General features: G+C 44.7%; 1 protein-coding gene across 1 annotated transcript; it reads left to right on the top strand.

Annotated features, from left to right (window-relative positions):
• Window positions 1-11780: 11780 nt before the first annotated feature.
• LOC144163421 (putative defense protein 3) lies at window positions 11781-21031 on the top strand. The gene is made up of 4 exons (XM_077694405.1): window positions 11781-11823; window positions 14963-15187; window positions 19953-20163; window positions 20936-21031. The coding sequence occupies exons 2-4, from the start codon at window positions 14983-14985 to the stop codon at window positions 20997-20999; spliced, it is 480 nt and encodes a 159-aa protein (XP_077550531.1). The 5' UTR covers window positions 11781-11823; window positions 14963-14982; the 3' UTR covers window positions 21000-21031.
• The last annotated feature ends 599 nt before the right edge of the window (window positions 21032-21630 follow it).

The raw sequence follows: 21630 nt of genomic DNA, 5'->3' as shown, positions 1-21630 counted from the left end.
GCTGGTGACCTATTTTATCTTATTTAATTCACAAATTCAACTCCATGGACACTGTTAGAATTAATGTATCTAGGGGCAACTTCGAATGCTTGCGATATTCACTGGGAAACAGCATTAGGCATTGTCTTGCTTCGACCTTATAAAAAGAATATGACCCCCTCCCTCTGCTCCTCATGTGGTCACATAATTCCTTTTGTTTTCATTCCTTCGCTCCCTGTTTAGTACGCGCAGGCATACCTCCAACCTTTTCTTTGAAATTCCATTTTATTTTTTCTCCGCTTTGTATTTTGCCCCGTACGTCCTAGCGTCATCTTTTCGTTTTTGAGTTTCAGAAAAGGGCTGTTCCAGGAACGTTCCTGTTGGCCACACGTGCCATTTCAATTGTGCGGTTATTTCTTTTTTTTTTTTTTGCACGCGTGTGTGTGTGTGGTTTTTCTTTTTTTGTTTTTTTCTTGACCTAGTTATTTTACCCCTTCCCTACCTTTTCTTTTGACCTGGGGCTTGCAGATACCTTCTGATAAGAACTTCTCTCACCACCTGTTCTGCTTCCCGCGTTTCTGATAACTTTTCTGTAGGCCACCCGGCGTGGCAAAAAACACCCTCGCATCCTTTCTCTCCAAGAATTTCCCGGAATATCCACCACACCTGACTTCCTTCTTACCGACTTCGCGGCTCAAACTATACAACCTTCTTTCCTCCTCAATATCTCTCCCTGCATACTACCAAACGAATCCGCTTCCTGCATTCCATTTTCTTCTGTCCTCTCACCTGGGGACCTGCTCCTATATAAAGCGTGCCAGCCAGGCGAGGGTTTGCCGTGACGAAGGCAAGTCTCTTCGCGAAAACGTTGTCAATAATCGGGGTTTCTTGTCTGTTGTCACACACACACACACACACACACACACACATATATATATATATATATATATATATATATATATATATATATATATATATATATAGTAAGGAAATGAGGGGCTCGTTGAGGAAATACAGAAAGATAGGTCGGCAGTCTACAATGCCAAAGGAGGCATAGGGGTGTGGTTAGGCTCTTTTCTTTTTCACTACGGTTAATTAAGTAAACATTAGTATTTTTTTTAAATATACAGAAGAAAGAAAGAAAAACACGCGCCCAGAGTGGGGACCGAACCCACGCCTTTCGATTACATGTCGAATGCCTTACCAATTCAGCTATCTGGGCGACTGTGTTCTCCTTCACTTTCTCGGCTATTTATATTAACTAGAAGTGTATCTGACACTTGCAAAAAAAAAAAAAAAATGTTGACTTAATTAACCGTAGTGAAAAAGAAAAGAGCCTAACCACACCCCTATGCCTCCTTTGGCATTGTATATATATATATATATATATATATATATATATATATATATATATATATATATATATATATATATATATATATATATATATATATATATATATATATATTATATATATATATAATATATAATAATATATATATATTATATATATTGACGGCACGTGCTGTCCAGCAGAGACAGTTATATCCGGTATTCCTCAAGGTTTGGTGCTTGAGCGACTTTTTTTTCTAGTGCTTATAATGACATTACAGGATATGCCAGTTAAAATTAGACTATTCGCAGATGACTGCATCCTCTATCATGAAGTTCAAAGCCCCTGCGACCAAGTTCTTTCGAATTCTTCTTTAGCGAAAATACAAGCTTGGTGCTCAACTTGGCAAATGAGTGTTAACAAGACTAAAACGGTAGCCATGTCAATTACGCGTAAACGGCATCCCCTAAGCTTTCCATATTCCATAGATAATCACACTCTTTCCGTTGTAGAAAGGTACGAATACTTAGGCGTAATTATTACTTCAGACCTTATATGGACTGAACACATTTCGTAAATTAAAAATAAAGCCATGCGTAAACTTGGATACCTTCGCAGGTCATTGCGAAAATCAACCAAAGAAATAAAGTTAACAGCTTACAAAACTTTCATTAGGCCCTCCCTCGAATATGCCTCAGTTATCTGGGATTCGTACTCAACAAACAATACTAATAAACTAGAATTCGTTCAAAGGAAAGCCATCAGATTTCTTCCTAATTGCTATCACTGGCGAGTATCTGTAACTTCGCTCTTGGCTGATGCAGAGCTGGATACATTCCAAAAGCAACGCCGCCTGTATAAACATTGCCTAACGCGTCGCCCGCTTTCCAATGACAGTGGTAGGGACGCTTAGTTCAGGCACTCATCCGGTATGTGGCGCGCGCCGGCGGTCGTCCCGCCTTACGTCACTGCTCGCGAGTCGCGAACACTGCACCCACTTCTACAGCGTGTGCCTGTCAGTATGGTCCCTAGAAATATTTGCTAGTCTGCCGTCCGGCGTCCGCGGTCCGTGGTGCATGCAGCGGTGGCGCTGCGAGCGATTGGAGCGCGGTCGGCCTGTCACGGCCGGCGCGATGGGCAGCGCGCGGATGGCGCTCTGCCGTGCCGCTGCTGCCTTCGTAGTTCTGCCCTTGAACTGCCCATTTTAACTGCCCCTTTCGAACCCCATCCGTTTCTGTCGCCAAAACAGCTTAGCCAAATAAGTGGGTTCCTATGAACACGAGGAGTTTTAACGGAAGCATGAAGTGATAGGATAACGTTTTCGCGTATTTTGAACGACCGAGCCTTATAAAATCCGCCGGATCGTGTCGGTGCGCTCTTTCCTTTTCCGAGCAACCAACTTCGACACATACTGGGAGTTTCGGGAACACTCTCGGCACGGCATCTTTTCCCAGCTGGGGAACATCACGCGGGATTTCAACTACGTTATCTAGCAAAGAACCATTCTTTCTGAATGCCCGCGCCGTTGTAACTTAAGGATACGTCAATGCGTGAAAATGTGTGTAGTGTGTTAGCGCTCCGCTTCCTTGTACAGCTATTTGGAACCGTCTTTGTTTGCAAGTTTCCCAAGATGTTGTCCCATGTGCGTGTATGTAAATAAAGCATATCTGTTGCGAATCTGTTAAATCTACATGCCGAATAAAAAAAATCACGTGTGCACACGCATACGAAATTTTTTAGCATCTTCAATCAACAGATACAGTGATTTCTCTTTAACTCGAACTGGGATATCTCGAAATATCGGTTAAGTCGAAACGTTTTCTTGCCGTGCATGTACATGCCATATGCGACATGTGCACCCTTTATCTCGAAACGTCTTTTCGGGGGATCACGGATATCTCGAAATGTTGCAAAGAGGACGCAGTGCAACATCCGCTGCAGGCAGCTGATGAGGTCTCGGTTAACGCTTAGCTCCCATTACTTAGCTCGAGCTATAACGGGAGCTTACCCCGCATAAATTGGGATCGCAATTTACGCGGGGTACGCGCTGTGCGAGGCGGTTGTCCTGTTAGCGGAATGCTGTTCGACGCCTACATCATTTCTATAGCTGCGGAAGACGCTTCTGGTCATGTGGACCACAACGAGCCTCAAGAAGTGCCTGCAACGACAGAAACAAGAAACACATGTAGGTGCTTTGCCTGCTTCGCAGCAAGATAGAATATCGTGTTGGCGACCAACAATTGATGCGGCATTGATAAGTTCGAGAACGCCTTTTTGGCGCCAGATGCAAACTCAAAACCGACGAGCATCACGCAGTTCTTTCTTTCGCAATACCTAATAAAAAAATTGTTTTTCCTGCCAATTATTTTGCCTTTATTCCGAAAGCTTCCCTGTGCATTGGAGCCTTTGTTACCAGCACTAGATCTTATTTCAGTGACCTGGCCATACATTTTTGCATTTCGCTTAACTCGAAACTCCGCTTATCTCGAAATTTTAAGCGGATTTTGGGACTTCTAGTTAACTAGCTGTTACTGTATTTAAAGACGACAGGAGTTCGGGTGCCATCAAACTTTTTTCGCGTGCCTGTAATTTTCGTCAATGTACCACGATTTCAAGCATTCGCCAACTTTAGCGGCACGTGGAACTTATTTGTAATAAAAGCAGGCTGCAAATCAGTAACTGCGCTTGCATTCCTCATTGCGCAGGTTCTTTTTTACCGCCCACACACTCAGAGTGAATCGCGAGATGTACGCGGGGAAAGCAAAACGGGGGAATATTTGTGTTACGGCCAATCATTATATTCGCGGCTGTTTGAAACCAAGGAGCAAAAATATTTAGTTGTATTTATACTCCCATGGCCATATATACCTTGCTTTATCCCCCTCCCCCCGCAATAGTATTTAGGAACAAGGAACAAGCATTTCACCCAAGCTGTCGCTTTTCTTCTTGTCAGCCTACCAGCCCGCTACGTGCTTGCCCCCGTCAATGACATTCGGAAATAACCCGGTAGTTCTGATGCGGAAAAAACGCTGCTTCTGGCGCCGCAGGGAGCTCTTTTAGAACGGGATCTCACTTTCTGAACTTTGCGTAAAAAAATCGTACACCCCTCCGTCTGACGATGAAGATGGTTGAACGCAAAGCCTTCTTGTGAGCGATTCATTGTCGTCTGAGTTTGGACTTTGACTCGTTGAGCTTTGACTTTGACTCGCACGCATTTTGCACTTATGATCGCACAGGCTTTGACATCGCCCCTTTACGATTAGATTTCACGGGAAAAAAGCATCGTTGCGGAATTAGACGGAGTGGAGGTGTGGATGATTTTTCTGTTTAATTGTGCACGTCCATGCAGCCCTCTCTAAATTCAAACTGCTTGACCGTGTAAGAATTGAGCAATGAGATAGGCGTCGGCTTCATAACGCGATGGACCCATGTTCGATTCTGACCACGGGAAGCGTTTTTTCATACCACTTCACTCACAAACATCGTTCCGTCGTCAGGGACAGCTGGCTTTCCTGCAGTGCCTTTTCGACGCGATATACGCCATCAGTGAGACATAGAAAGCTTCACTTTAATAATGGTTCCAGAGGCGGTAGCGAAGGGGCTAGGCGCGTTGCTGCGGTTTCATCCTTCGGTCTCACTCCCGAAATTGAGCGGCCGCAAAGAGGCCCCGTGGGCCGATTAGCGAAAACTTCGGGGCGCGAAATTAAAGGGTCTTATGGTACTATCGTACCCTTAATTGTGAGCTGATGTAACTCGAACCATTCGATTTCACCGCTCCGACTGGCCGACAAACCCCGATGCGCGCTTGCTCTCCGCGGCAGCGCGCGACAAAGGCCGGCCGGCAGCCGCTCGAATAGCCGCCACCCTAGCTCGGGCGCTCCGATTGCTCGCAGCGCCCTCTGCGCAGCGCTGTGGGTGCATCAGCGGCGCGGACACGCCTTCCCCCGGAGAAGGTGTGCAGACGGCAGACTAGCAAATATTTCTAGGGACCATACTGTCAGCTTGCCTCGGAGCTCCGCCTGGGGAATGCTAGACAAAGTGTCAAATATTTTGCATAGTTTCCGAGAAGCGGCACTGGCTGGCGGACATGAAATCCCGTAGCAAAGTCTCTGCCCGTAGGAAGGCTACGGAGCGGGAAAGGGTAGGAGAGAGCAACAGGAGAGTGGAAGGCTGCGGAGCGGGAGAGGGTAGGTTCCGAGAAGCGGCACTGGCTGGCGGACATGAAATCCCGTAGCAAAGTCTCTGCCCGTAGGAAGGCTACGGAGCGGGAAAGGGTAGGAGAGAGCAACAGGAGAGTGGAAAGCTGCGGAGCGGGAGAGGGTAGGTGAGAGCAACAGGAGAGTGGCTGTTTTAGCGATTTTTGGCTCACTCGTTAGTCAAGGATTATACAGGCGGCATTGGCAAAGGAGATGTCAACGTCAACGGCTCAAGTTTTTGTACTCCCTTTACCATGATAAGCTGGCAATATACAATAGTAATTTTATCAACCTGATTAGTAAGCGCTCGACGCGATTACACCACTCGAAAAAGATAAAGGATTTCAGCTGTAAAGCAGATACGTTGAAAAACTCTTTTTTCCCGAGAACAACGCACGAACGGAATCGACTTCCACCCAGTGCTATTGATTGCAGTACACTGGATTTTTTTTGCCAAAGCATTGTCAGATTATCTGTTTTTTTTTATCTTCTTCGTCGATCCGCTTTCCTAGTATGGCGACACCAGCAAGTGCCATGCGATTGTGAAACAATAATGTCGCTCTGATGTATTTTTTGTCTTACCTTTTACCTCTGCTTCGTTTTTGTGGTGCACCTCGGTGCTGTTACTGTTTACAGTGCCCTCATTGTAGAATTCAGATTGTTCCTGCTCTTTCCAATCATGTCTTGTATATTATTATTATTCTATCAGTATACCACATGGGTTGCTTTTTTTGTTGTTGTTGAGCTGCGGACTGTTTTAGTTTGCAGATACTGATAGTACCTGCTGATCACTTTGTTTATGGCGCAATCTCATATTGTTTTATTGTTCTCGCTCATTGTTGCGATTGCTTTGTGGATGTTGATCCTATCTGTGTATGTATCATGTGTATTATCACGCATTCTTTTATTTCTTCTGCCCGCTCCTGACTAATGCCTTTTTTCGAAGTCTGGCAGTAAATCTGAAAATAAATAAATAAATAAATACACATTTTATGCTCAAACCCGACATTGAAGGTCCATCTAATAGAATCTTGGCGTTCTTTGTTCGTAGGCACCTTTGCGCCAATAAACGCAAACACAGTTCTAATAGTTTATAAAGAGAATATGGGTTCCAGGTATCATGAGAACAAGCGAAAGTGATTGATTGATTGATTGATTGATTGATTGATTGATTGATTGATTGATTGATTGATTGATTGATTGATTGATTGATTGATTGATTGATTGATTGATTGATTGATTTTAGGGTTTAACGCGCTGAGTCAACGCAGTCGATGAAGCGCGCCGTAGTGGAGGGGTCCGGAATCCAATCCTGGCCCAGGACGAATTTTTCTTCAAATGAAAAGTTTCTGAGAAAGCTGTATAGCTTTCCTTTCGAGCCGTATGGCTGCATTGAGGTGGATGTCAAACTTTCATTCGCAGAATCCTACTCCACCTTGGGGATTTCCCCTAAATCTTCGGTGGAAATTAGCTTGAATAAAACGAACACAAAAGAAGAGGGAGTAACACGACACACTGCTGACTATCAACTGGAATTTTACTGAAGGAAACACAGATATATACATACGAAAAAACACGAAAAATATAAAAACCTTGTTCACGTCAGTCAGTTAAATTATTAGCGAAGATCACTGCGCAGAAACTCTTTTTCGGTACGTGACAGTGCCACAGACGGCACACTGACGCAGCTATCTCCAGCTTCGTCTATCGCCAATGCTTCAACTATCTCTCGTCCGATTCTACTTCTCTTCCGTCCGATAACTGCGATTTTGTTCACGTAGCCTTCGCAGGGGAAGTCTCGAACGTGGGTGCCAAGGTGGCCGGAAGGGGTTGCTTGGAGCGAAGCAGCATGCTCTCGGGCCATGTCGTTCAGGCATCGGCCGGTTTGTCCTATGTAGACGGACCGGCACTTCAGGGGAATTTTGTCGACCACATTTTTGCTGCAATCTGCGTACCTTGTCTGGTGTTTTTTGTCACAAACTGGCAACGGTGCGCACCTGTTAACCTGACGGCACATGCCGTAGGCCTTGTTGGGGGCGGAGAATACGACCTTGATGCAATGTTTCTTTCCCACTTTTTTCATGGCATGAGAAAACCCATGTCCGTATGGCAGCACTGCCAACCGTCTTCTGTCCTCTTCAGTGGGTTGAGGAGGCCATCTCTTTTCTTTACCCTTTATCCTTTGCAGGAGCGTTTCGCAGACAGGTTTCAGCAAGCTTTTTGGGTATCCGGCGTTCTGTAGGCGACTGGCCTGTCTTTCGAAGCTGGTAGCCATATGGTGCGGACAGGACAGGATGTCTGCGAAACGCTCCTGCAAAGGATAAAGGGTAAAGAAAAGAGACGGCCTCCTCAACCCACTGACGAGGACAGAAGACGGTTGGCAGTGCTGCCATACGTACATGGGTTTTCTCATGCCATGAAAAAAGCGGGAAAGAAACATTGCATCAAGGTCGTATTCTCCGCCCCCAACAAGGCCTACGGCATGTGCCGTCAGGTTAACAGGTGCGCACCGTTGCCAGTTTGTGACAAAAAACACCAGACAAGGTACGCAGATTGCAGCAAAAATGTGGTCTACAAAATTCCCCTGAAGTGCCGGTCCGTCTACATAGGACCAACCGGCCGATGCCTGAACGACAGGACCCGAGAGCATGCTGCTTCGCTCCAAGCAACCCCTCCACCTTGCCACCCACATTCGAGACTGCCCCTGCGAAGCCTACGTGAACAAAATCGCAGTTATCGGACGGAAGAGAAGTAGAATAGGACGAGAGATAGTTGAAGCATTGGCGATAGACGAAGCTGGAGATAGCTGCGTCAGTGTGCCGTCTGTGGCACTGTCACGTACCGAAAAGGAGTTTCTGCGCAGTGATCTTCGCTAATCATTTAACTGACTGACGTGAACAAGGTTTTTATATTTTTCGTGTTTTTTCGTATGTATATATCTGTGTTTCCTTCAGTAAAATTCCAGTTCATAGTCAGCAGTGTGTCGTGTTACTCCCTCTTTTTTTGTGTTCGTTTATTCAAGCTGATTTCCACCGAAGATGTACCAACTACCACAGACCAGAGCCATTCCCCTAAATCTTGTCGATTAACACCTGTTCTTCACTGCGAGTTGTTTATCAATTCGTTCTAGCGCTACAAACCTCTAGCCACCTTGTTAGCTCAGTTGCTAGAGTGACTGCTCCGGTTAAGCGGTGGTCCAGGGTGCGAAACCTGGACCAGGCCGAATTTTCCTTCAGCTGCAAAGTTTCTGAGAAAGCTGTATAGCTTTCCTTTGTAGCCATATGGCAGCATTGAGGTGTATGTCAAACTTTCCTTAGCAGAAATTTACTCCACCTTGGGGCTCTCCCCTAAATCTGATCGATTAACCCCTCGTAGCTTTGAAGGGTAGTTATCTAGGCAATCGGTTCAGTTTCGTTAGCGTTAATTGGCTGACGTCGTCTGTGTATAGATGAAGTAGTGGTGTGTCCCAAGGCTCCATGTTTGGCCCGGTCTTTTCCTTCATTGTTGTAAACGATAGGTCAGCCGCATTTAAAAAGTTTTCTTTTCTTCTCTACGCTGACCATATCAAAATATTCAGACGCACTGAGTCCATCGATGACTGTGTTGCCCTGGAGCACGATATATTCTCCTGTGCTAAATCGTGCTCAGATAAAAGATTAAATCTTAATCCTTCATAAACGAAGGTCATGTCCTATACACGAAAAACAAACCCCATTTTCTTTTGCTACACCATTGATGGTGGTTTCTTATCTAGAGTCGACGAGATCAAAGACCTCGGACTGCTCTTCGACAGCGCCCTAACTTTCTCGCCTCATGTCCCTCAACTGACTCGGCGGGCGCTCCGCGCACTTGGTCCTGTATGCAGGTGTTCACGAGACTTCCAGTCGCCTCACTCGTTCCTAAATCTATTTATAGCACTTTGTATTCCTCAACTTCATCATGCATCTGCCATTTGGAAGGGAACGTGTAGGTCTAATTGTCAATGTGTAGAGCGCGTGCAGACCCAATTATCAATATTTATTCATCGTTTTCCCTCTGAGCCTCTCCCGATGATTGTTTCTTTAGGTTCCCTGCCAACCCGCTCAGACCTCCTTTTCGTATAAAAACTGCTTAGTCGTGGCGCACTAGTGCGCCACTGCTAACAACTAGCCCAAAAACTCCCGAAGGGGACGGTGAAAAATATCTAGTTCCGTGGAGTGAAAGTTATATAGACGCTGCAGTCTATCAATAGGAGAGCATCTAGTAAGTGCTCCAGCTGTGTTGAAAGGGTGGCTAAGCCTCGTTGCTTTTTTCGGAACACGAAAACTTATTGATGCAAGCAGTTCCGGGCATGAAATATTACCATGCCATTTCTGCAGTACGCCTTTTCTTCAGTTATTTTCCTCATGTGTGCGTTGATTTCGCAGAGTTGGTTCTTATTTGTTGGTGTATGATGATGCTGCGGGTGTAATTGTCGTATGTACCATGATAAACTTTTGAAGTCAATTCCTCTTACACAGCTCATTTCTAGGGGCCCGGGCGGGCCGCTTCGAAATGTGGAATGTAAAACGAGGGGCCCGGGTGGGCCAGCACGAAGGCCTCAGCTGTTCCTGGACACTTTATTAAAGATTGATTGATTGATTGCTTGTTTTGATTATTATTGTTCCGCAAGCATTTTCACGAATTATTCACGTCTTTTTCGCATCGGTGCTCAATGGAATGGAATTGCACATGCAAAACACACTGTATGCTTATTGAAAGTGTACAAAAATGTTGATATCTGTCTTCACCAATCTCTTTGCCAGTCATTAAAATTTTGGGTCATCCTTTGTACCGATGCCAGAGTGCTTAACCTCCAGGCGTATTAGGGCGGATAATCTATTCTTGTTAAAAGACATTCATGGCACAGTGTCTTGTGGCGAGGTGCTTCAACATGTTCCACTCTATGTGCCGCAAGAATCCACTAGAAGTCACGAAACATTTTTAAATCCCACATATCTGCGCGGTTTGTGCCCTATGTTTCGAATACAGTGTACATACAATCAGTACTCCAAATATGTAGACATATTTAATAGTTCCCTGGCACAGTGCCGCAAACATGTCTGTGAAGTTGTTATTTAAATGACATTTATATAACAACCTCAAGTGAGCATTAAATGCTTACAAAACAATCCTTTCTATCTCTTTTTAAATTTTCTTTATCGAATGTCCGGTGTTGTCTACATGTATATTCAGTATATACTACTTCTCTTACGTATAGGCTATCAGGATTCACTCCTTGATTCACAACTAAACATTGTTATCATTTACGTATATTTTCGAACCTATCTCTGTATGACGACCACTGGTGTGGGGACGCATGCCTTACTGGAAGGCGCTATACCTGTTTTCGTGTGTATATGTGTTTTTTACGGTTTTTTTGTGGGTGCATGTACATTCAGGTGTACGACAGTGTGTTATTTTTTTGTGTATGTGTCAGAAACGGTGTCCCTTAATTGCATTACTTCTCAGGTGTCAGCATCGTACATTGCCTGTTCTTTTTTTCGTACGCCAGCACAAAGGCCCTCCGGCTGTTCCTGGGCACACTAATAAACATTGATTGATTGATTATTAAGAATGGTACGGTCCTCCTTTTCTGCCTTTCAACTACAAATAAAACGCGTACATATTCGCAGGATCCGAGATTTTGTTGAATAAGGAGTTCTGTGAGACCAGTCCTAACTTTAAGCATTTATGAACAAAATAAAGTAATTATTTGTTCAGCGGCAAGAACTCCACACTGAAAAAGGCCGCAAGGATAAAATCGCGCTTCGTTGCTCGAAGCGACCAGGTCGGAGAGAGAGAAGGAAGCAGAGAGATGTGTCACGGCCGCATACTGCCCCGGGTTCCGTTTCCATTCCTGACGTCACTTCCTTCTCCCTTTCTTTTTCTTCATTCCGTACTAGGGCGTTCGTTCGGGACGTTAAGGGTTCACCGGCTGAATCACGCTTTTTACATCTAGGGCTCGTGAGCATATCTCTCAATGCAGTTCTTAAGCAATGTGCAGCGCGTAACAATAAATTGCTCACTCAGGATGATAGTCGCGACTTGCAAAAATAACAGGGCATTGAATTGTTCACTTAAAACAATACGTTCTAAGCGCATTATCTTTGTCTTATTTCAGTGAGCAATATCCACGGTTTATCGGTCCTACTCACGGCAATGATGTGCTGTAATCTTTACGTGTAGGAAACACGTAACAGTCCTACCTCGTATAAATACTGAAGGCAGCCGGCCCTAGCCAAGCCGTTTCGGTGGAGGAGAAGAACAGCTAGGTCGCCTTACATCGCGTTTTCGGTGGGTACCCTGCTCAGCTTGTCTTTACAGTGGTTTTTGTGCACTGTATTTTGTTTGAAATAGTACTATAGTTTGAAATGCCTTGTTAAAGAAAATGTCATTGCATATCTTTTCTATCAAAGTTTGGTTCAAGTTGCAGCCCTAAACTATAGCAGTATAGATACCGCAGGTTTCCACATTAACCTTCACTTAATTTGTATGAAGCTGTACAAGCATGTAACAAATGCTAGCTTGGAGTTATTACATTTAAATTTTATCTTGTTAATTTATGCTTCGGTTAGTGTGCTATGTACCACACATTAACATTAAATATACAGGTTGGGAAGTACAAACCTCTACGGAGTTCAGTCCAGTGCAGCTTACCACTACAAGTACACAACACAAACTTATCTGACTTCACTTCACTACACCATGCACGAACGAATAGTCATTATTACTGAAGACGCAAACGTAATGGTAAGTGTGGTATCACACAGGTGCGCCTAATATCGACCAAATACTGCTGTTTTATTAAAGCATGCGTTTTACGGCACACTCTATATTCTACAGAAATATTTTATGGTTGTCTCCCATTGTGGCCAAACACATTGGAAGATGTCATGCTAGACATCTTCCAATGTGTAAATGCCGCAGCTCCGAACACATTTTTGTCACCAGCGGTAGCAAATTGCATGACTGCCTAAGGCAGGCCTCCGTTACTGATAAAATGAAATAGTCTGATATTTGTTAGAAAACTACCATATGGCAGAGTTGTCCTGGCTTTCAACGAGTTAGTTCAGTAACATTATAAGGAAGACGGCCAGTGATTCACAGACAGATCCAAACAAGAACACCGACTGAAGATGGAGACTTTTGCACGCGCTTTCACAGGTTAAATTTAGCAGCAATACCAGTGAGACTACGAACAATGAGATTACGAGATTGCTAACACAACGAATAAAATAAACAAGCAGTGCCCGCGCGTTGGACAAAAAGTTTACTGTAAACAAAGGAGTCAACACAGGAACTACTGCAACTGTGACCGTACTCCTATATGCCAACGAAAACGAGTAGGGGGACACAACAAAGGCCACGTTCCTAAAAGAATGAATGATTCGTTTTCAGCGTGTTCGTAAGTCTGCGTAGAGTCATGCGTCATGCATTGGTAGGCGCAGGTTCCCAGACCCGCCGGAAGTCTCGCAGATACCAGTGCAGTGGCCACCGATAGAGTTCGGAGTGATCTCGCAGAGGAGGGATACTCTCCCTTTCGCTAAGGGAAGAAGAATGGAGGGAGCCTAATGCCTGAGACGTTCAGCTACTGATTATTTTTCGCTAACCTCAGACTTGCGCGGTGACGCCGCTGCCGTTCTCTTGCGAGCGCCCTTTGAGTGCGAGACGATGCATACACACCACCGCTGCTTAAGATTTTCACACTGGGTAGAACTCAGTTCAATTTTTAAGAGCGATACTGTTTAAGCTGAAGGTTGAGCCGTTGAATGTGCACAGGGAAACCTCTCCGAGCGATGGCGTCATCGCGTGCGCCGGCACTGCAGTTTTACCGCACCTTTGCCTCGCCGGGATCGGGCGGGATTCATCTCGCCATCTGTCGGAGGCGCGATACAACTGCACAAGCACGGCTTAGCAACGTGTCGCGTTGTGTCTTGGTCTGTCGCTTGTTGCCCCGAGCGCTACAGTTCAACGGTGCAAAGAGAAGAGCTACTTCCAAAATGAACGCAGCGAAAAGGCCGAGAAGCCATAACTTTAAATAGATTGCTAATTAGCTTCGCACACATCAGACGTCCCAAGCCGAACGGTGTCCAAAGAACAAGTTCAAAATTTTTCGGCAAGCGCTTTTCCGCAGCGCACTCCTCCGACCTTTGGAGCTGAATGACAAAGCGGGGGGCACGCGTACACAGTACATACTTGAATGGCCGAGTGTTCATTGCTCTTTGGGGGGGAGAGGGCGGCTAAGGACGACACCACGCCGAAAGCTTGACCCAGTGTCGAAGCATAACCACGCAGAATACTGGGCCGATTCTCCAAGCATAGCCACGCATAAGGGTACCGAACCAAGAATAAGGTAGGTGGAGCAGCCAGTCTCGCTGTTTGCCCAGTCTTCGCTCCAATTGTGTGCAGCTGCCCCCCTTTTTTTTATTTCGACAGAGTGACTCTAAAACGGCCGCCGAGGCTTGAAATTCTGCTCGCTGATGTGAACGTAAATGCAGGGGCCGTAAAGGAAGGTCATATCCACGTTTTTGGTGTATGTCTGGTTCAAGCTAGACTTTCCGAGGGCTCGAAAATGCCAAACAATATTTAATGTATAGCTTTGCTGCAACACTCTGTCATCGGATCTAAATGAAAATTTTATTGTGAGTTGTTTTTCAGCCACTATCACCAACCCATCAGAATTGATAGGCAGATTTCTACCTAGCTCCCTCACACACATACAAAAAGAAGTTCTGCATTGTAGACGGTTTTTGTAGTCTGCCGAAACCTAAGCATTCTCAGTAGTCTGTGTGCAAAACTTGAAATGTTGTTCCATCAGCACTCACCATTGGGCCAGCACAGTTCCACGAAGAAAGCGTCGCCTGTCTAGAGCAGGGGTGGAATTCTGAGTCACGTACGTTTCAAATGGGTCCGCTTAGCTTGTTTTGATAAGGCTAATGTAGTTCGGGTTGGGCAGCCCGGGCAGAATGTCGAGAAAACGCCTCAGCGTGTTGCATATTAGAGTTACAGCTGTGTCGTTCATGTTCCGGTCACAACGCTCTATATGAATCAGACCCTTTTGAAGCGGCAACCACTCAGAAGTCCCCCCCCCCCCGCCCCCCCCCCCCCCCACCCATATGGAAGACCACAGGCACCCTAGTCGCGAAGAAACGGCCTAAGGCCGTAACGCCATGCGACTCATCATTGTATTGCGTGTTCCTGACGGGCAATATTTTGTTTGCTCATAAATAGGCGACGCAGTAAAAGCGGTTTTCACCTGGTGTACTTGCGCGTTAATAGCTTATATATCGCGCCAGTGTCAGGAAGGAGGGCCGTTATGATGTCAGTGCTATACTGTGCTTCAGTAGCTACGAAAATGTAAAAAAAAGAACGCAGAAATTTCATGAGCTGTTTACTTAATCATTGAGATCCCGAATTATTGTACTTAATCCAGGTTTGTCAGCAGGAACATTCATGGCTGTCCTCGGTTTGCCTCTGCTGGTGCTGCTTTCCTTGGCTGCTACCAAGGCGTTTCCATACGGGGCATCGGAATTTACATGTAATCCCTTCGTCGACCTGCTTCCCTTACACCTAGGGGTAGTTCCCCTGGACGCCAAGATCTCCCCTTACCGTCTGATCCAGGACAAGGTGGACTTTGTGCCCAACGAAAGTGTCAAGGGTACGCACTGAAAACGCCTTCCGAGCTCATATATTACTTCCTTTTAAGCGGGGGTTCGTCCCCGAGAAGCTACACGCTCACAGGGATCGAGGATCGCCATTGTAGACTGCTACAGAATAGTTAAACCACCGGGAGATCTGAAATATATGCTGAAACATGGGCTCCCGGACATTCCCATCTTTCGCCCACTTGAGGGAAACGGCCTCCCGGCTTCTATCGAACCCTCGTCGTCGGTCTCAACAGCACAATTAAGGCCTTAGCCACTGCGCCACAAGAGTGGCCAAGGGGCACATTTCAAAGCAGCTTCCGTCCAATTGCTACAAGAATGCAGATTTGGCAGAAGTTCTACCTGTAATCGTTATACTAGCGTAAATGGAGCGAATTGTTCGAACAGAATTTTTAAAAACTAAAGAACCTAAAAATATTCAAAAAATAAAGGAAATGGCGCGGCCTGTAACGCCCTTCCTTTACAAAACAATGCAGATTGGGCACAAGTGACGCCTGTAATCATTGTAATAGAGTAAATGAAAATATTTGTTCGGTCCGTATTTGTAAAAATTGAAAATATTGGCTGTAAAGAACTCACACTCAAGACGGCGACATAAGAATGCTCCGCATTATTATACAATTATCTGAATTTCTGCATATTTTTTTAAAAGTTGGGATACAACAGGAGTTCCAGCAGTTATGTGCTGAGAATATTCACAGTAATATCTTTGCGCAATGCACACACACAAACAAAGCGCACGGAAGAATAGCTATAAAAATTCGGGCTTCAACATTCCTTTAGTTGTTTATTTTGAGAGAGTACACGTAAAAGCAAATTTTCGATTTCTGATAGAGCTGTAAAATATCGGTGTTCCGGTACAGAAATAACTTTCCACAAATTACTTGCGTCTGCTTTCCTTTCACACTGTTTCACTGCTTCCCTCAGTCTGATCCGAAAGGTTCAGGTATACGAGTACAAATGCTTCGTACTATAGATCACAAACGCCCGTCAACTTCACTCCAACAAATACGCGTTCTTGTTCACCCTAACATTCTACAGTTTCTGCTGTAGCTACAACAGACAGCAACGAGTAAAAAATGTTTATTGTGGAAGCCTTCAGCAGACACTGTTCAATATGCATTATCATTAACAAGAAACTAAGGTTTCAAAAATACCAAATTCGTTCCGAGACTGCAAATTTTGCGAAAACAATAAAGCACGTGATTCACCAATGTAATGCTGTATTTTCAGCACATATCAGAAAATGTATATTGCGGAACTTGAAAGTTGAGTTCAGGCCTAAGATAACCTTGGCGAAGCATGATTTCGATAAGGAAGATCACCTTAACGTGCTATTATAGCTCGAAATAAAACAGCCTTAGCAAAAATTACAACAGCTAGTACTGGCGTATTCATTGCTTTGAAAATGCCATAAGCTGATAGAAGCGAATGTTTTCGCTTTCTAAATTTGCCTCCACTTAAGAAGAAGCCCTCTTTCAACTAACTACTTCTCCTATTGTAAAGGGTTGGTTCGAAAGTCTTCGAATATTTCCCTGAATTTTCTTTTACACCTAAGAATAGTACAAATTGACGCCTCCTCGTTGTAGTTATTTATGCCCGACTCGTACGGTCGGGCTACCCTTGGCCACCCGTTCGGGCTTCCCGGATTAGGTGGGCAGACACATTTCATTTTCATTGCATTGCCTTTTGTGAATGTACCGTTGCCGTAGTCGTTACGATACGCTAAACCTTTTTGTCGCAAATGGAAACTTTCTCAGTGTTCCAGAAACTTAAAGAATCGTTAAACGCTAATGACCCGTTGGCAAGAGGGCATGCAGGTAAAGCCCACGCTGTCGAGCTGGCACGCTGGAATGGACAGGCTCTTCAAAAAAAAAAAAAAAAAATCAAAGCTTGCTTTTTAAGGAAAAGATTCATAAAACGCGAAGATTTCTTCCATACAATTTGAGGCAAAGTCAGAGTCCAAAATCCAATCTACTTCCTCCGTGCCGCAATTGCCCAATCGCATGCACGCCGGCTTCATAATGCGAAGGACCCAGCTTCGATTCGGACCATGGGAAACATTTTTTTTTCTTTTTGGGGTGCGTAATGTGCCTTTTCTTATGATCAGCATCATTTTCTGATACCCAGTGTGTAAAGTTGGCTTCCTTGCAGTGCGTTTCTATGCGGCGACCCTCGCCACAAGTGACGCATCGATTCTCCAGGATTTTGCTTAAAAACGTCCGTTCAACGACGCAGCTAATCTACCGATCGCCACATGAAGGCCGCAAACTAGATCTATAAGCAAGCCGCCGCATATCTGTTTAGACTCAGTAACCTCCTCTGCTGGCAATAGAGTAACGCTCCTCCGAACTTTTTCTACAAGTTCTTTTTTAAGAGGTGACAGCTGTTCAGGTGTTGATCAAGTAGAATTGAGACTAAATACACCTGTTAAAGATAGAATTTTTTTCTTTCTCAACTGGGACAGTCGCCCAGGAAACATTTCTGCGCTTGCAAAACTATGGTCATACAGCCTACACCCCCATAACCTGTGGGGTAAATAGGTTACTGGCGTTCCTATTCTTTCCGGTCATTTTCCAGGGCGCCTATGACTACAAAGTCACTAATACTAGCTGCCTGACGTGCTTCTCAGTTTACTTGCGGTAGGTCTGAAGTGGGTTGCTTCGTATCGTAGGTGATAACACGTTCTGCGAAAGCGGCCGGCAGTGTTCTGGGGAATAAAAAGAAGATTCTGAAGGATTGGATGGAAATTAAGCGAACACCGGTATGGCGCTTCTCCGATTAAACCGCTATGGAACAGTTGCCATGTCCCCAAACAGGGCTCAGTGTGACAAAACGACGATAAAAGAATAAAATGCATCAGGGTCACTGTTTGTCTAAAACGACTCAACACAAGCTCCCCCCCCCGCCTCTCTGTTTGACACATTAGAAAATATTTTTTATTGCGTACTATATAAAAATCAAACAAGAAACCTTTTTTTACAAATTTTATAGCTTTGTGTGGGTGCTTCGTAGCACAGCTACCACGGGCTATAAGGCGTGCCAAAGTGAAGGTATACTGAATAATACTCATCCCCCGGGGTTCTTTAACGGGCACCGCAGTCTTGTTATTAGGACGTTCTCGTTTTTTCTTTTATAAAAAGAAAAAAAAACAGCCTCCTCGGCCAAGACCAAACCGGCCCAGGGCAGCTAAGAACAACCATGCATAGGCCACTAACATACAGCTGCCGCTAACAAATATCCTGTGATACATTTTCCCCGCAATGCACTGCATTGATGTATCTATGCAACGAACCACAACAGGTCTGCCAATTATGAATCTGGGCATGTGAACTGACTCAAATTGTGGCCTGTGCTTTTGCGTCAGACAATGCAAAAACGGCGTCCTGTATGGCGCCGTGCTCCACCACAGGTCCCATTTTCGAATACATTGTCAGGCACATTGCTGTCATTCGGGGTATTTGCTTAGTTGGTACTATGGATTAGGCACATGAATGCGTTGTTGTTGAGTTAACCCCTGTATTAATTTGCCTCAGGATGAAGAATTTTATTGGCCGTCCTTGCTGATGTCCAAGCATTCAGTTGTCGCCTTTTAACCCTCGTCTGATAGCAACCGCGGCAAGGTTACAAACGGTCACAAGTACACGAATAAGTTATAATAATGAAAAGATTTCCAAAACTGCCTGTGAACTATTCAAGCCAGAGGTGAAGAAGTAGTTATGACCAAGCTAGTTAAGAACATGGTCGCACAATTATTATGACATGTTACTGGGGTAGGACAATTCAAAGTTACGTCACAAACGTGAATACCAGAAAAATAAAACGTGGGCGTGATGGCAGGTACTAACAAATTTCTCCAAAACGGGAACAATTGCTTTATAGTGTTTCACAATATTAGGCATTGCAAAGCCAAAAGAGCGGCTTATACATAAAATTGTACGTTGCAGATGTAGGTACAACATGGCGAATGTCTTGCTTCTCGCATAGTCAGCTCTTCTCGCGTTATGAAGGGGAAGTAAATAAAACACGGCGGTAATAAAACGTAGGTTCATCAAAAGAAAATGCTCGTACTCCTTAGATGTAGGCAAAAGAAATGAACGTTAGAAAAAGTAAAATTTGCAATAAACGAATTCCACACACTTAATCATGGGAAAAGTTAACGAGATATTTCTTAATATTCACGTATTTCATTCCGCCGTTCTGGTATATATAACGACCCAAGTTCCATGAAAGTGTTCATTATATAGCAAGTTCAATATGTTCAGGTATGTTGTGGCATTGTTGCTGGGTTCTATTAGCAATTAGAATGAATTTGCATTTGAAGAAATTGAGAACATTTTACCGCACCTGCACCGACCTTTGAACCTCCAGCGAATAGTCCTGTCTGTTACAGTTATATCCACTAAGTCAAGGTCCTGGAAGAAAAAAATTCCGCGTGAGAAAGAAACGAATCACTCAATAAATTACAAATCGATATGCTGGTGTTCAGAGCCAGTGCTGCACATACCACAGAATGGCTAATACCCATGTTTGTGTGATAGAAAATGATTAAAAACACGTTTGGTCACTTCCATAAAACGGCTTTTAAGGATGTTAAAATGCAGGAGACGTATAGTTCTTTAGCGTTATTCAGACAACAGCGAGATAAGCGATGCCGACAGAAATAACAAGAAGTGTGTATGCTCATTTGAAATACAGTTCACTGCGTCGAGCCAGCCTGTAAGCTTTCTTTCATGGTTTTCCGCCTGCGCGCTCCAGTGACCGTATACACTGTGGGAAAGCCCTTCCGAGGCTTCAAGGTGAAGGCGGTGGACGAGCAGGGCCACGAAGTGGGCCGCTTCAAGCCCGGTGCCGGATACAAGACTCTGAGTGAATGCGTGGCCGCCACGCACGTCAGCAGGGCGGACAAGGAGCTCGTAGAGATGCACTGGCTGGCACCGGCCGACAAATGCGGACGAGTGCACTTCAAGTGAGTAGTTTTCTTCCTCTTCGCATCACGAGGCTCTGGCCAGCAGTGTTGGGTAAAGCTAGCATGTGCGCCTTCATGGTGCACGCCTTCTGACTAATATGTAATGCGGCAATGTAATTCTAAGGAAACGCCGATATTTCCGACAGATTATGCTGTTTCTTTTTTACCTGCATGGCAGAACAGAATAATTGTTCATAATTAGCGATGCTGCTCCGGAGATTAACTCAAGCGATAGTGATGGATGGAGTTCGTTTTGTTTTCAGATATGAATTAGATTGATGAAAACAGTTCCCGCTACCAAGAGTAAATAACACAACTCAAGAACTTCATTGCCGCGGATCTGGTGGCACACGTAGTAGCAATATTCTTGGCTCTAGTGACGACGTCATTGCACTCCAAGAAGCTGCTGATGACTGGAAAACCATTAATTATTATCCCACAAGACCGTTGTGTCGATGTTAGCATAGGGATGTAAAGCCGGATCGCTGAGTAACATGAAATTTTTATACTTGTTAGAAGTGAGAGTTTTCATGCTAAACAGTTTTCACATACAGCAGTGCCTAGAAACGATTCATAATATTCTAGCCACTCACTGGAAACTACCGTGAAATAGACCTTAGGTTTCGCATACAATGGCGGCATGTTGAGAAGCTAGAAATGGAAACGCCATATTGTTTTCCTTATATCGTTTTTTTCCCGCGGCTTCAAGATCATAGCGGTTTATCTTTCACGCAATCGTATTGAAGGAGCTTTTGTTCTCATTTCCTTTCAGGGCCACTGTGGTTCACAAGTACTACGAGTTCTACACGAACCTGACGAGCACACTCCAGCCCTAGGTTGCTCTGCATTCTTATCGAATAAACTTTACCATCCAATGTCGCATATCCTCGCTTTCCAGTGCCTTTTATCATAGACAAGCCCCGAATATTACGCGAAGCGAGACTTTTCCCCAAATATATTTTAAGGGCATTACCACCGCATTCGCTCGCATTGTGACTGTGAGGCGCAATTGTACTGGCGGACTGCAGATCAATATAAACCATCTGGTTGCGTTTATTTCTCCTGTAGAAAGGCGTTTTCTCTTTTCCCACCGCCAGAAAAATGTACTAGGCCAGCATCGAAACCGCGCTTTAGTGCTAAGCAACAGGCTCTTCGCCGTTTCACCGCTTCGGTGATGTTGCTCGATTGTAAGGCTATGCAACACTGTCCAGTGAACGGTACCGATGTTTTATGCGAAAGCAAGACATCGTTCCATTTGGTGTCTTCAGCAGCCAAACGGCTCCGAAAATAGCCGACGGGTAAAGTTTTATAAGTAGCGTAGTTTATTTGTAAAGAAAAGTAGCATAAATGGAAACGGGGCAGGAATTGAAAACCGGAATCGGCAACTGAGTCCAGGCCGTATCCCGGCGCCCCTATCGCTTCATGGCTCAATCTGGGCTTGTGCACAAAGTGAGCGCGTTGTGGCAT

This window comes from Haemaphysalis longicornis, unplaced genomic scaffold (genome assembly GCF_048455015.1).
Source record: "Haemaphysalis longicornis isolate Haplotype H1 unplaced genomic scaffold, Haemaphysalis longicornis Haplotype H1 scaffold_1, whole genome shotgun sequence".
Classification (NCBI taxonomy): domain Eukaryota; kingdom Metazoa; phylum Arthropoda; class Arachnida; order Ixodida; family Ixodidae; genus Haemaphysalis; species Haemaphysalis longicornis.
Note: the sequence above shows the minus strand (reverse complement) of the source record. Positions and strands in the feature narration are given on the sequence as shown.

Bases quoted from the DNA above. Each gene is read 5' to 3' on its own strand.
- LOC144163421 (XM_077694405.1), top strand. From the start codon at position 14,983: ATGGCTGTCCTCGGTTTGCCTCTGCTGGTGCTGCTTTCCTTGGCTGCT. The intron at 15,188-19,952 runs GTACGCACTGAA...TGCGCGCTCCAG, and splicing joins GCCCAACGAAAGTGTCAAGG to TGACCGTATACACTGTGGGA. The intron at 20,164-20,935 runs GTGAGTAGTTTT...ATTTCCTTTCAG, and splicing joins TGCGGACGAGTGCACTTCAA to GGCCACTGTGGTTCACAAGT.